The sequence below is a fragment of the Cryptotermes secundus genome, unplaced genomic scaffold (assembly GCF_002891405.2).
Source record: "Cryptotermes secundus unplaced genomic scaffold, Csec_1.0 scaffold1009, whole genome shotgun sequence".
In the NCBI taxonomy this organism is placed as follows: Eukaryota; Metazoa; Arthropoda; class Insecta; order Blattodea; family Kalotermitidae; genus Cryptotermes; species Cryptotermes secundus.
Window position 1 is genome coordinate 811,778 of NW_019744133.1, and position 16,889 is coordinate 828,666.

Genomic DNA, 16,889 nt, shown 5'->3' on the forward strand with positions numbered 1-16,889 from the left:
TTAAGCCGCCGCTACACCTCTCTTATGCCGAGGTGACAAGAGGGCGTGGAAATATCCCGCTCTGTCACCCTGTTTAGTATGCTGCCACCATCTTGTTATTTTCAAGAAATCTAGTAAACTTATCATAGCTTGCGTCACTGTCCTGGCTGTACTCGTAATTTGCTGGAGTGTTGGGAGGTCCTGGAGTCGTCAAGGAAGAGGGTAACACTTAAGGAATTGCTAGGTTAAAGTAAACTCACACGCATGTCTATTCTATTCTATTTCTCTATGTCACTACATACATCTATATGCACTCTTACCGACGTTCGTCGGTTGTACTACACTGGATAATGAACCTGCAGTCATCATTGGTTCTACCTCCTGTCACCCTACTGGCGGGTATTCTATGCCGCGGTATCTCAAATGAACCTAGTCAACCTAGTTAGACTATCCTTCCCTGTGGTTTTACACTTTACAATTATCACTGTTACACTTAATGTTCATGGCTATATGAAGTTGGTTTCGCTTACTTGAGATGAGGAAATAGATGCTCGCCATCAGCCACCAGCGCACACTCACGGCCATCGCTCTCTCGGCGATAGCCTCCCCTGAACTCTAAGTTACTTAATATCAATCAAAAGTCTAAAGGCAAAAGGTTTTTTGATTAAGTCTTCTAGGGTTTATATAACCTCTCTTTGCTGATTCTTTGAGTTCCGGGTAGGTTGCCTGCCCATTCTGACGTGATTTTGGCCTCCCTCATTGGTTGCCCATCGAGAAGGGGTTGACTCTTTCGGGTCTACCGCCTCCTCTGACTCAGCGTTTTCCTCCTGCCATAGTGTTTATGACCCACTTCATATAGCTCCTTCCTCAATGTCAGCGCTATTACACTGCCGGGTTAGCATTCTAATGACTCAGGCATTCCCTGTTACAATTCTTTGTAGACCTAAACTTCCTGGGCCGTTTCATCACGGCTACTTCTTAATCTTATAGTCTAGCTACTATTATTCCAATTTTACCCCAAAACTATATCTACATGTACATAACCTTATCGGCATTACAACGCCATGTAGAATGAAGATGATTTTCCGTTTTAGCAAATGTTGCATTTATGTTCAAGGTGGAAGTCATGGATGGGGACAGAAGCCTTTATATAGATCAGGCAATGAGCAGAGAGTAGCAGGTGATGGAATGACTGGACTAAACAGAAGAGTAGGCTACTATCCAACAGGGAGAGACCACTGGCTGAGGTGCTATGAAAAAATACTTCCTCTGGCCAAGTTGTGATAACATTTTAAAGTAAAACACAGAATGTCACTCATTTCCAAAGCTTACTTTTATAAATCCTGCGAGGAGGACAATCAGTATATTAAGCTGCCACTATTGTTAAGATCTAAATTATTTTCAGCATGACAGAACTTTGAATAAAGGTAAATAATCATATTACTCAACTTAATCTACTTTAATAGGTATGATTAGCATATTTCCTACAACTTGAAATGAATCAGACATACCCTCTGAGGCATAAATGTTCCTCCCTGAGTTCCATATGAGCTGGGTCGAATCAGTGGGGTTGTGTCATCTGCATCACTCTCACTTTCCGTTTCTGACACACGCTCGCCTTCAGCAAATACCTTTCTCTTGCAGACAGGGCACACTCGCCGGTTTCGAGTCAACCATGGGTCTATGCACTTTGAATGGTAGGCTGTAGAGAAAAAAAATCAATGTTGATGTAGAAGAATGCCATCTTCTGGGCTGTTGCACCATGTAGATCTTGTGTGAACTGACATTTCAGAGGAATGTATTACCTCCATCTTCAGGGTAGAAAAATCCGTGAGCAGCTGCAGCCACCTGCTCAAGCTGGTTCCTCACTCATGGATTTTTCTACCCTGAAGATGGAGGTAATACATTCCTCTGAAATGTCCAACAGGAAAGCTGCCTGGCAAATTTTATTACAGCTTGAAGCCTGACATAAAATTTGATGAAGACTTTCAGATGACACCTGCAGACTTCCCCATTACTGCACTGCTGATTAAAATGTGTTCAAATGAAATGTACAGTAGAGTCCACATATGCAAACACGTGTCTGATAAATTTCATGATGATGTCTTTTCATCAAAATGCAGGGCAAAATCACAACACAGAGATCACTAACAGATCTGCTGAAAATGTGGCAGAGTTCATCAGGTAATGCTCACTACTATTCAGTTCAGAAATTTCCGTCGTCTGTGGCCCAAAAAGTTAAAAAAAAAAAATAATTTGGCCACAGTTTTGTATGGGTCTCAAACTTGGCCTCTGACATTAAGGGATGAACACAGACTGAGGGCATTTGAGAACAGGGTACTCAGGAGAATATCTAGGATGAACACTGATGAAATAATAGGTGGCTGAAGAAAACTGCATGTTAAGGAGCTTCATAACTTATATTCATCAAATATACGATATACGTAATTAGAACAATCAAGTCATGGAGGGTGACATGGGCAGAGCATGTATCAACCATGAATGCATACATGGTTTTGATGGAAAAGCCAGAAGGAAAGAGTTCACTGATGAGACCTAGACACAGATGGGAAGGCAATATTAAAATGGATCTCAAAAACATAGACTGGGGTGGTATGGCCTGGATTCATATGGCTCAGATTATGGACCAGTGGTGGGCTCTTGTGAACACAGTAACGAAAAAAATACAAAGTCATTTCAATTTTCAATTTGCTCAGACAATTATTATAGCCACTTGACACAAAGATCTATACAATTTTCTGCACATGTCTGGAGTGAGAAAACATTCTTTCCACTGTAGAGAAAAACAAAACATATTTTATATTAAATACACTTTTTTGCATAAGTCTTCTGTCTTCCGCAATAATTAAACAAATCGGACACTTCGTGTACATTTCCTCATGATGTCTGCCAATTACCTTCGATCATCCACCCTTTTTTTTTTCAATATTCCTACATCCTTCCCCCTTCATCAGCACAGATAACAGAGAGTACTAGATACATTAGAGGAATATATGTGAATTAGTATTATCAGCAAAGGACAGTCAACCTACCATGAGCACAGGGCAATATACGCAACTTCTCTCCTTCCTGATAATCCTCAAGACAGATTGCACATGTTTCATATGGGTCACCCTTTGAGAATTTGGCTGTTGGAATCTTGCGTAAAGAAGAACTGGGGAGACGATGACGGCGTTGCCGGCGATGGTCTTTAATGCACTTCACAACCTACAGCACAATTAAAAAGGTGCGTTCATATTCATATAATGTAGTATTAACAATTATTTTTAAACATGACATATTGTGCTTATGATTCCTGTAATAGTTCGAGGAAGAAATGCAGTATACACTGTATTACTTTGAATATAAGACACCCTCAAATTTAAGATGCATCCAGTTTTGGAATGTGGGTTTAAAAAAAGTGACTGGCAAACCTTGATTCCCAGGTTCAAAACATAATGAAACTGGGATCTGTACTGGAATAAATCTACTTTGTATATTACAATTACATAATGCTGAGAGGTTTGTTGTCTTGACCTGGGGCTATTTCCAAGTATTTGTCTGTGTTCCATAATAGCATGTGTTGTTGGGGAAATAAACATTCAATGTCACTAGAATGTTGGCTGATTTCATCTAATTCATAAGTATCCTTGGGCACATTATCCATATTTAAAAATGTTGGATCTATCTATCTCAATGTTGTAGCATCTGTAATTATGCATGTATTCAACATATAAGTTTTTATGTGTTTCTCTATATTCACGCTGTCGTTTGGCATTTAACTTTGTTCATTTGGGTACATCATTACAATTATCTTCTTCTAACTGCTTCCTTTTACTGTACACTCTCACATATGCAACACAACTATTACCAGTGGACATCTTTAGTGCATGATGTCATATGCTGCCAGCTTGCCTATGGTATTGCATCATACACTAAAGAGTGAAATTGAATTAGCCATATACCTCACGTTTATTATCGTATTTCACTCATATTTATAAGGTTCCAGCACTAACCGCATAGAAAACATCGTTTCCATGGCTTTTCCATTTCCTCTATTGTTGTGTGTTGATTAGTTGCCATGGTAACGTGTTAAGTTGCTGCTGCCTAGAAATGTACCAATAATTACAAACTGTTACAGATTTTATTTACATTACAAATTCTGTTACTAACGGTTTCAGTCCATTTGTACCCTCGTAAATTAACATTATCAACGTTAAAATTTTTTGAAAAGTGCACATTCCTGTAACCGTTCATTCTAATTGGAGGACTATTGTGTATTAATTATACCTATATTAAGGTAATATCAAGTAAATACAAAGAGATCTGGCAGATAGCCAACTCTTACATGCAGAAGGGACACAGTTCAAGTTTTGCTATGTGGACAGGAAGTAACATCTGGTACTTTCCTGGAATTCTGGCAGTTTCAGCAAAGTCGGAAAGTCTTTGAGAATTTGAGAGCTGACAGCTTGGGACAGCGATAACTTAAAAGTGGGACGGCCAGAGCCTCATCCCCTGGTCGTAATGCATCAAGGGGCTGTCAACCTTAGCGTCAGGTGAGCATCTGCCAGAATCACATAGCAAAGCAACATGATTGGAAATTCAAAATTTAGGGAACCTCCTAGTTTGAAAACTTAACCAATGGCAAAAGTGGAGGAGTGGATTTCTCCTGGAGTCTGGGGTTCGTGGACCTCAGGATTCAGAGAGAGTGCACTCCACCTCAGGGAGTCTTCATCCAACTTTCGGCAAAGTCGGACACAAAATTACAACTATGTTCCTTCCATAAAAGTATTACAAGTAAAGTTCTAAATAAGTGTTACTAATAGATTCATTTGTATTCAGTAAGCTGGAGGGAATTAAATGATTACTAAGTGCAACGGTCTAAAGAGGTGTGTGATTGTAGTGAAAGATTCTTCCCGCCCTGCCCGAGCCAGACCCGTATAAGACCGGGATATGAACTCAGCTCTACCAATTACCGAACAGAACCCAGATACTCCCGTCTTTACCTACTCACGAGACACCTAAGGGTGTACAGGAAGCGAGCTCTTGCCTACCAGCTCCAACAACCACAATTCTCCTCCCTTCCCACCTAACTTCTTGACATCCACGAGAAGAGGGAGGACGGTGATAAGTGGAGCACAACGTAGGATCAAGAAGGACGGTAACATTCCTTGAATTTAAGACAAACCTCTATTTCTCAATTAGAAAAAAAGTGCAAAATGTGCATCTTGTATTCTAAGTGATGTGGTACATTTTGTACTACAAAACTCTTTGCGCATATAATAAATACAACAATACATCATATAAAATAACACTCAATTGCTTTGAGTCATTTTGTTGCTTCTATTACACTGATCATAACATGAGGAAAAGTCATGAAAATAAGAAGACCCTGCTAGTCTTTCTCATCCCCAGGCTTGTAACATGTCTGTGGCAATGAGGTGCTGCATCATCCTGAAGCAAAATAATGCCATGTTCCAGAGGTTTTGGTTCTTTCAAGGCAGACTGCTGCAAGCACAGCATACATAACCTATACACGGACCACATCAATGGCAGCTGCTACTACATCAGAGGATATCCGCTGTGTCTTCTTGCATGCATTAATGGAATTTTCTCACCACTGAACAGCAGTTTCACATTATGAGGTGTACTTCCTTCAGCATGTTATGGCAACCATGTGACTTTTTGCATACAACATGTAATATGAACAAGCATGTTTGAAATCTACCTGCCCTCTTTCTCAATTCACTGCTCTCCACTGTATGAGAATATAAAAAATTATGCAGGCTATCTACTATGTACTGTAGACACCAAACTCACAGAAAAGAGGATTTCCTCTAGAATTAAATACAAGGGATATATGCCCGACTAAAGTAAACTACACACAAAAGGAACACAACATGGATGCCACAGTATGAAAAGAGCGTGAATGAATTGTGGGCATACATTCTCGAATAACAATGACGTGCAGAAATGGCATGTAAATATACTGATGTAAGAGCTGCTGAAGTGAGGTGCTTTCAATCAGTTAACAGTTGCCTTGTAAGGCCAAAACATGTTGCAACAATTACATAAAAAATATAATTTTACTGATAAGTTATGAATTTTAAACGACTGTAAATGACACCTTAAAATCAAAGGTTGTGCTGCATTATAGACAGAAGCAAGTGGACGAGTGATATATCAATGCAACAGGATGCTGAAATATAAATTACACACTGATATCATCATAACAGAGATCTCCAAAATAATCATTTACAGGTCTTAAACAATTTTCATAGATTTCCTCTAATGTTTCATTTCTGCAGACATTTAGGAAGTTTCAGTAGTGGTGCACTTCCGCTGTTCTGCGCTAACACTGAGCTTATTTAACAGCAAATCTCCTGCCAGCTGCCCTCCAAGCCTGGCCACTTTTCACAGTGCTCTATCCGTCTGCAGTAAAGAAATGGACAGCAAACAATCTATACACATCGAAGGAATTGCACAAGGGGGCTTCATCGATCATCTGGTGACACAGGAAGGAACTACAGATAGATTTTATGTTGTCATAAGATGTTACTATTCAGCTTTGGTTGGATAAGGTTTTTCAGACAAAGCGCTGGTAAATGACCAACCTCCAATATAGGAGCAAAACGTTACCATACCTACATTACCTTTGGAACACATAAATTCAGGATCACTGTATACTCACCATAAAGACAACCATGACAAGGAAACAAATTGCCACTACAATAGCAAATGGCAACAAAAGATGCGTGTTGATGTTGAAAGGCACCTCATCATTAATTACAACAAAATATCCATCTTTATACTGGTAGTCTTCTTTCAGAACCATGCCTGCCTCTGCACCCACAAACACAGATGGGATGAAGATACCCTCTGGATTCTTGGCTGACATAGGTACTGAATATACAAAGACAAGATAAAATTCAAAATTGGTTCACTAATATATACCAGACATTCTGAAATAAAAATAATCACTTCATATCCACAAATCCACTGTTCATTATTTCTCGTAGTTACATCTCCAGCAACAGGAGCCAGGCTAGTGTAGTCAGTATAGTGACCGGCTACGGATTGGACTACTGAGGGGTCGGAGTTTGAGTCCTGGTAGTGTCAAGAATTTTCTCTGCTCCAAATGGTCCGGACCGGCTCTGGGGTACACCCAACCTCCTATCCAATGGGTACCAGGGGCTCCATCCCCAGGGGTAAATCAGCGGGGATGTGAAGCTGACCACTCACCTCCAGCTAGTGCCGAGGTCAAGCAAATGTGGATCTATACATGCACTCCCCCATAAGCCTTCATGGCATAGTACTTAACTCACTGAGCACAGGGACAAACTTACTGAGTATCTTTTACACTGCCAGCAACACATTACTGTGTATTTTCTTTCAGATGTTTCCATGTTGCATCTTTGTAAGCTTAAAGCAGCTTCTTAGCATCTAACCCTTGCACATTACATCACAGCCTACCGTGGTGTGAACCTCAATGTTGTCCCTTGCAACATTTTGCAAAGTTCAGTATCTTTTTCCTTATATTTTCCAAGGATATATGCCTACGCTGCACAATATTCATTACAAATGTACACATGTACATATATCAGAGCCTGCAAGTTGATCGGTGCATTCTAATTAAGACTATATATGTGGAAGGGGTGTCTAAATCTGGATTAGCAGGGCAAAAAGCACATGATAATCAAGACTGAAAAATATACTTTGCTTATCAGAATCAACACAATAATTTCCAGTATGATGGTCCATGGTTTGAGGTACCTATAACAGGGGGGACCAAACTAGTTATGTTTTTGTTCATATCCAATTTATTTGATGATGGAAATACAACTACTTTCCAAAATGTAATGTCTTAAATAAACACAAATGAGGAATAAACAACAAAATAACAGGAATTAGAATGCTAATGCAAGAAATACAATACATTATCCGAACCCATATTTTTGCATGCTCCAATTACACAATCCTCTGCCCATGAGTAACACACTTTAAAAGAAAATCCACACAGCAATATGTAGTACAAGCACTCATCAACTGTCACTTGAATTGCATAGATTTGTAGTGCACGGACAGTGTATATTACTAAAATTCTTGAAGTTAAGATTATAACCTTACCCAGTTCACTTGAATTCACATTATGAACAATGGCAGCACTGTAGTTAGCATTCTGTGCTGCCCGCACCTTATCTTCAAACGAACAGCCACAGCGACGTATAAGCACTATCCAATTTCCCAAGTAGTTGGGAAAACTATCTGGTGGTGGTTTAATATCTGAACAGGCCTTCTCATCAGGGCTGGCCAACACAACCAGACCCTACAGCAAACAGAACAAAAATAGTCTTACACTTGTATTGAAAAACTTGTAATAACTACTTCTACTGAAGTGATGCTGCTTGGTCTAGTTGTTTCTGGAATGGTTACAATGGACAGCTGACATGTTTATCATTGGTAACAGCCTAGGTTACTATAGTGACTTAGGAAAGTGATCTTAAACTCCTCCATCAAAAAAAATTAAATTATTTTTCTAATTGTCTGCACTAGAAGTTAATATGGTCAAGTAGTACAACAAAATACACCAATTAATACTGGTAGTTGGTTAGTTAAAACATTACTTAAGAATGTATAAAATGCAAGAATGAAATTATATCCAGGTACAAATGCAAATTATTTAAAAGAGGAAAGATTTATAGAATGACCAAATCAAGGAGGATGAGCTGGGCAGGGCATGTAGCACGAATGAGATAGTAGAGGGATACATCCTGGGAGATATAAGATATTGGTGGGAAATCGAGAAGGAAAGAGGCCACTAGGAAGACAAAGATGTCAGTGGGTAAACAATATTAAAATGGATCTTAGAGAGATAGGATTGCATGTGATGGTGTGGATTGGATTGGTCTGGCTCAGGACAGAGACCAGTGGGGGGCTCTTGTGAACATGGTAATGAACCTTTGGGTTCCATAAAATTTTGGTAAGTTCTTGAGTAGTTGCACAACTGGCAGCTTCTCAAGAAGGGCTCAGCTCCATGAAGTCAATAAGCTTGTTAGGAAAGAAAATTTATCCTAGCATTTGTTCGGGAAGTCTGAGAGACAGAGCGAAGAAACTCAAAATGATATGTAACCCAACCTAAACGGGAACCTAGTAGCTCAGAAGATAGACCATACGCTTCAATGACTGGACTCAATATTTTGGGAAAGAAGAGGGCCATGGTTATCTAAACTAGGGAGAGTAACTAAATGTGGTCAGATTCTGGTCTTCTGGGTTATATCACACAGTGCTGTAAGCAGATACAGGCATTCTACAGTGACATGCTGACTCCATCTTCAGGGATAAAGTGTGGGGAACGATACACTGGTTTGGTTACACAGACAGGGTATAAGGACAGTGGTCATCAAGATCCACAAGAGGGAATGATGCCTACTAGAGGCCAATGGTAATGCTGAGTGTGAAATGGGTCATGACAGGAGAACAACACTGTTTTACGTCAAAGGACAGAAATGGACAAGACAGCCATTTTCTGGGCCACATTACTGTTTTGTCACAGAAGAGAAAGCAAAACTGTGAGAAAAATGGCCCTTTTTAGAAGCATCAATATTTCCCAGACAAGACATTCAATGGAACATCAAGAATTACAAAAAGACAATCCATTCTTGGCAGGCTAGAAATAGGAACTAACAAATCAGCCCCTTTTCAAGGCCCTGGGTAGAAAAGTGGTCTTAATAGTATGCATTCTGTTTTGTGTCATATATACAGGATATGTAAAGTGTATAATGGGGTGGACAATATTAAAATGGATCTTAGAGAGACAGATAATGCAGTCATGTTCAGTCATATATAAGAAAGTATGTACAACAAAGGACATCAAATATCTTGAATACTGGAGATTTCTTAGGAGTCAGATAGCACAGTCGGTATAGTTACTACCTATGGGCTGAACGACCGAGGTGTCAGAGTTCAAGTCCTTGTAGGGTCAAGAATTTTCTATACTCTACGTTGTCAAGACTGTAACCGTACTTCCCTCATCAAAATTATATAATTAAGATTATGAACTACTTATGCATTGTTTAATACCGTGAGAGACGCTCCATCGGCGAGGTACCATCCCCGGACCTTCTAGTTGTAATTCAGCTATTGTCTTCCTTAGGCTAAGGGTGCCGCTATTGTCCCTAACGCCACCTGTTTACTCCCAGTATATCATAAACCCATGAACTGGCCGTGTGCAAGACCGGCTGGGAGGGGTCTTGGATTCCTTGAAGACCGACAGAGGTTTATGGGCATCTCGAAAAATACGAATGTAGGCCAGATGTTGGGCTAGGCCCTTGGTTTTCCCTTTTTATTTCCTTATTTTTCTGACGCCAACTGGGGGACTTGTAAAGTTGGGGGTCGGCTATAGGGAGCAGAGGAGGACAGTACTTGGAATGTAGATAGAGAGGAGAGAGGTGTTCAAGAGTAGTTGTAGCTAGTCGGCGGACGGAGCGGCTAGCTGGGAGAATAATGTACATATTCATCATCAGTGAAACTTTAAATTAAAACTACCATCCACGGTGTGTTCTGGAGATCCCGGATTTATTTACCCCGAAGTGTGTTCCACTCCTTTCTCCAAAGCACCTGTATCCCTGAGAGAAAGAACTCAAGCTCGAGTGAAGTCGTGGCAACTGTAAGTCGGCGGACGGCTGCAAGACTGGCTCTGGGGCCCACCCAGCCTCCTAGCTGCTGGGGGCTCTTTCCCCGGGGGTAAAGCAACAGGGGCGTGAAGCTGACCACTCACTTCCAACTAATTCCAAGGTAAAGAAAATGTGGACCTATACATTCACTCCCCCATACACTTTCAGGGCGTAGTACTTAATGAGTTAAGCACAGGGACAACTTTACCTTTACCTTACTACTGGAGATTTCTTTTCATTAGAAACATTAAGCATGTCAAATACACATCCTCAGACAATGAAAGAGTATTCACCAGAAAAACAGCAGCAGCAGCAACAAGGTGGGACAGTGCAGTCAGAATAGCAACTGGCTATGGGCTGGATGGCAGAGGGATCAGAGTATGAGCCCCAGTAGGGGCAAGATTTTTCTCCTCTCCATGTCATCCAGACCAGTTCTGGGACCTACCAAGCCTCCTACTGAATGGGTACCAGGATCTCTTTCACTGGTGGTAAAACAGCTGGGGCATGAAACTGATCATTGACCTCCAACTAGTACCAAGATCAAGAATACGAGTGTTTGTACATCCACTTCCCCATACATCTTCATGGCGCAGTCCGTAACTAGTTAAGCACAGGGGCAACTTTACCTTCTTACCTTACTCAGAGCAATGACAATCATTCTAATCCCTTCATACAGGATGATTCAAAGTTCTAGTACAATTCTTAAGGAGACATCTGGGAGGTCAAATGAAGTTGAAAACATAAATGAGGTTTTCTTTTTTTTTTCCTCTCTCTCTCTCTCTCTCTCTCTCTCACGATTTCAAACTGTTAATGAGTTACAACTTTCTGTGTTGATATCTCTGTATTATTGTGACTGTCAATTTTTACAAAATGGAAACAATTACCATACAAGCCTGAATATAAAATGACCCCTTATTTTTCAAATGAGAAAATCATAAACATTTCTGTTCATGCCACTGGTTTTGTTACCAGTGCTATAGTCTGAGTCTAATAATTGCTCTTCAACTATCTACTCTTATGATCACCCACCATGCAGTCTCCATCCAATGAACACAACAGTACAAACTAACATCACTGTAAACTGTTGTAACTGCAAAATGGAAGCAAATCTGAAGAGAAAAAAAATCTATATTTTCACCTCCTACAGATCTCCCTGAAGCCTCCTTAAGGCACTGACTAGGGCCTCTGAATCTTGAACTGCACTAGTGAGATAACCTTGCTGGGAGTTCACCATAAAGCTCCAAGGTGCACCACTCGCAAGTCTTGCATATGAGCACTAACTACAGAGTAGAACAACAGATGGTACTGCTAACACTGTTTGTAACATATTCATATACATCTTAACTGCATTTACTATGGTTAGATGGAGCTGTAATTATATTAAATTACACTAAGTTGAAAACTGAAGGATGCCCAGCTCACAAATGCTATGGCTACAGGCCAATACCTAAAACATTTTCTGGTCATGGATATAAGAACACACATTTGTGTGTGGGCATTGCTAGTATATTACAACTAAAGCGTAAAATAAAATGTGTATACAGATGGATCTGCTATTTCTTGCTCTACAATGACTTTGTTCACATACTTTCAAACCTTCTACAGGCAGTGATTCTCCAAAATGTGCGGCAGCATCTTTCAATTCCATCTCAGGTTCTTCATGGTAATTCGCTGAATATACCAGAACATCTGCACCCACGAGAGCAACACCATGGCCGAATAGTGCCACACAACTGGCAACGGCGACCACATACAGTGCCGTGATGTGATGTGGCAGAGGGCATTGTGGGTACATGTCTCCGACCACCAGCAACTAAAAACATGGTTTTGTATCAAAGGTATCATCTATTCAAATTACAATGTGGAATTAGAAGATTATGAACAAATAAAATTATGGATGTAAGATTTGAGGCTTTCACGGCGGTGACTATGAAGAAAGCAGTCTTCTGGGATTTGGCACCGTGTATATGTGGTGTTAACCGACGTTTCGGAGGAACGTATCAAGCAGACTGCTTGACCGTGTCTCACGGTGTTGTCGCTTGCAGATTTACTTATACTTCTTCAACCCTGAAGATGGGGGCGATACGTTCCTCCGAAACGTCGGTTAACACCACATATACACGGTGCCAAATCCCAGAAGACTGCTTTCTTCAAAATTATGGATGATGAATCAGTTATAACCACCAACACATATCAATATTTTTGACAGTACAGTCCAATCTACAGTACCAATAAGGAAAATGCTGCTCTTCAATGGGTGGGTGGGGGATAGACATGGCTAACTTTTTGTAAAAATAAGTTTGCTGCTATCCTGATGCTTAGTTCTGGCCTCAAGGCTGAAACATACAATGGACCAGCATCTGTGCAACTTTCAACAAGTTTTCCACTACTTATTACTCATGTGCTGATGTGCACATCAGCTTAAAAACACTGTGCGCACACGGACATGCGCGTGCACACACACACACACACACACACAAAAGCCATCTACCTGGATCACATATACAGAGTCTATCAAAGAGAATGCCAAGGATTCTGGCACCTGTACCTTAGGAACAAAAACAGATGAGCGTGTTCTTTGCAAAATTTTATTCATAAATTCAAACAGCTTTTTTTAACACAAGTTGAGAAGTTGTTAGATACTAAATAGTTCACAGTAAGCACCACCTACAATTCTCCTCTTGTTTTAAACTTTCTCCGGGAGGCCCACAGCCCCACATGACACTATTATGCCAACTAACAAATCCAGATATGAGAAATTTTTCCTCACCAGTGAAGGCAATACGACTTAGGAAATTATCAAGTTCCAAAATTTCTGCACACATGTGCTGCAGACTGAGATCTAAGCTGTCACATGCTGTAAGTATCTGGGCTACCTGTAATTTGTATGGCTTTAGACACAGGCTCTTCTGAAGAAGTCTGTGGACAGTTATTGTATACCTGACATCAATTAAGGTTTTGTTTGGTTTACTGATTGTGGCATCATATACTACTCTGTCCAAAAAGTATCCAACCTTGGGCCGGGGAAAAAAGTTCTGTATCTGAGTGGTTACAATACCTAATCACCTTCAAAGTAGGCCCCTTGTGACTCCACACACTTAGCCCAGCAGTCCTTCCATCACTGGAAGCAATTCTGGAAGGCTTGTTTTGGAATGGCATGCAGCTGCGTCATTGCGTTCTGTGTGAAGTCCTCGCGGCTGTCAAAATGGCAGCCTTTTAGCAGTGTCTTCAATCTCAGGAACAGCCAGAAATCACAAGGAGCCATGTCAGGAGAGTAGGGAGCCTGGCGAACCTGCAGAATGCCATGCTTGGCCAGGAAACCCTGGATCAGGTGCGATGAATGAGCTGGGGCATTGTCATGATGCAGCTGCCAGTTGCGTGCATCCCACAGCTCCGGTCTCTTGCGCCGAACTGCATCATGAAGATGGTGGAGGACTTCTTGGTAGTATTCCTTATTGATGGTCTGGCATAGTGGTGCGTACTCATGATGCACAATACCCCAGTAATCGAAAAAAAACAGTCAGTATCACCTTCACATTTCTCCGAACCTGTCGTGCTCTTTTGGGCCTCGGGGATGTTGGATGCTTCCATTGTGATGCCTGGACCTTGGTTTCCGGGTCATATCCGTACACCCACGACTCGTCACCAGTGATCAGTCTTCAGGAAGACAGGATCCCTGTTGGCGCACTCCAGCATGTCCTGCGTGACCTCAAGGCGGAGTTGTTGCTGCTCCGGCGAAAGCAACTTGGGCACAAATTTTGCCACCACTCTTCACATGCCCAAATCCTGAATTAAAATTGTGTTTGCGGAACCTCTGCTGATCCCAACCTCATCAGCAACTTCACCAATGGCCAAACAACGGTCCTCCATGATCAGTGTCCGCACTTTTTCAATGACATCAGCATTTTGGCTCGTTGACAGTCTCCCGGAACGCTGCTCACTGTCCACCGACATACGGCCATGTTTAAAGCGGCTGAACCATTCTTTAATTTGAGTGACCCCCACTGCATCATCGCCAAAAGCCTGCTGAATTTTGCGAATTGTTTCCACTTGGGTATCCCCAAATTTCTGACAAAACTTAATGCAGTATCGCTGCTCCAAGCATTCTGTCATCTTGAGCGAAACGAGAATGTGACAAGCACGTTACACCACTTCGCTATCTGGCAGCCACAGACACATCCGGCAGCGTTGCAAGTCAGTAAAAAATCACGCATGTGCATGAAAGTCCCTTCTACCACCACGTTCAGTTTCCCCACCCCTTTGGCCATTACTTACGGTGGAAAAAAATAAAGTCAGATACTTTTTGGACATACGATATACAGTAAGTGAATACACATACTTACCTTTAAAAAGCTCTAACACAGTGCATCACACATTACAGAAAAGCAACCACGTGCAACCTAAGACACCTAAATAAAACTGATGGTAACCCACATAACCAGCATACCCAGAGGCAACTACAATAGGAGGAAAGAAAACTGCATTAGAGTGAGCAGCAGAATCCTTAACCATAACCTGTACACCTGAAGATGGCCAGATAAGCCAAAACATGCAATGTCCAATAAAGGAATATTAAAGAGAGAACAGTGAATGATGCTGCACTTAGATGGCACAAGAACTCCTATGTCAGATCCACAGTATCTTCCAGGTACTTGTTACACCTGTATCTTTATCAATATCTTTAATTGGGTCCTCTCTGTGCTTACTCTGTCGTGTAACAAGACCTTGAGGCGTATTCTTGTGACATCACTTTATTACTCAGCAACGTAACTACAATTCAACATAACTATAACACAAAATGTTGAACAAGTCATTTCACAGTCAGTCCTTTCGTGTTAACAACTCTCAGTAGACTGTAGAACTGTCCATCTCTCCATGGTGACTACCGACTGGCTTCTGTCAACACAAGTCAAAGTCACACTGCGACTGACGGTCAGTCAGTTAGTAAGTCTTGGTGTCAAACCCCATCTGGGGCTCATGACCAGATATTAATTATTACCGTTTGACAGTCACGGTCTTGCTTCTGTGGGGTGTCTTCTCTGACAAGAGGACGGGTCTGTCTTTTGTATATGCTGCTGGTCTTTGCGAGCGCAGTCTTTCTTGGGTCCGAGTCCCTTGGGACTCGCTGGGGCTCAAGACCAGATTTTTTTTCTTTTTTTCTTATATGAAAGTTACTGTCCTGTCCATTTGGGGCGCCCTCTCTGACAAGAGGTCGGGTCTGTCATTTGCCAGTCATAGTCCGTATTAGCAAGTCCACTGTCAGTATTTACATATATTTACAAATTTAATTTTAATTCCAATTTCTTTGTACAATATATACAAGGCCTCTGTCAATCCAGGCTCAGTATAGCAGAGTATGCCCTATTTCTAGTAGTATTCGCTACCACAGCAGTCTAGTCACCTGAACAGTCATATGCCTGACCACCGCCAAGTTTAAACCTCTTGTACTTTCTGTGTTGGGCTTCGCCTTGTCCGATGTTGTGAACATTCTCATTTCTTGCATAATTTTGTTATATAGTCATATACATATGGGATTTTGAATGCCATGTGCAAATCGTGGATCGGTGTGCGCCTTGGAAAATTGCCAATGGTGCGGAGAACCTTGTTCTGCAGGTGCTGCAATTTCACTAGATGAGTGTCTGCCGCAAATCCCCAGGCGGGACTAGCAATAAGTCATTACAGATCTAATGAGAGCTTCGTGGAGCATCATTTTAACCCTAGCACTCAATCGCTCACTTTTGAATAGGGAGTATATTCTAATGAATGTTCTGAAGGCCTTGGCTTCAATCATTTCTATGTGCAATCTCCATGTAACTCTCTTATTGAAGATTACACCTAGATATTTTGCACTATTTATAAATGGAATATTTCGTCCATTTAGAGTGAGACAAGACTCAGGCGGTCGATGACCACGAGAGTAGACCCCGAGTCTTATCTTCATTAATTTTAATACAAGGTGTGGCAATAAAGAACCCGGATTACTTTTATGACTCATTTCCGGCCACGTCATTGACGAAGAGGAGGGTAGGGCATTGACCCTTGGACTTCCCTCTACCGTCACACAAAGTTTCATTCACGTGCATCGGTTAGTCTGGCCGCGACCATTGTTAGAAGCGGATCGTGTTTCTGAGCTCCGTCGGAATAATGCTGAGTGCTAATGCAGAACAACGTGCTAACATCAAATTCCTCACAAAACTTGGAAAATCTGCCACTGAAACTTACAATTTGTTGACAGAA

General features: G+C 41.3%; 1 protein-coding gene across 3 annotated transcripts in view; it reads right to left on the reverse strand.

Moving 5' to 3' along the window:
• LOC111874560 (E3 ubiquitin-protein ligase RNF13) overlaps positions 1-16,889 on the reverse strand; it is a 32,695-nt gene that overhangs the window by 4,946 nt on the left and 10,860 nt on the right. For all 3 annotated transcript variants that reach the window (XM_023870151.1, XM_023870152.2, XM_023870153.1), the window contains 5 exons: positions 12,241-12,465; positions 8,107-8,305; positions 6,671-6,882; positions 3,033-3,207; positions 1,491-1,681 (listed from right to left, as the gene is read on the reverse strand). In XM_023870151.1, the coding sequence (XP_023725919.1) occupies positions 1,491-1,681; positions 3,033-3,207; positions 6,671-6,882; positions 8,107-8,305; positions 12,241-12,447 (984 nt within the window). In that variant the 5' untranslated portion in view covers positions 12,448-12,465. The remainder of the gene's footprint in view (positions 1-1,490; positions 1,682-3,032; positions 3,208-6,670; positions 6,883-8,106; positions 8,306-12,240; positions 12,466-16,889) is intronic.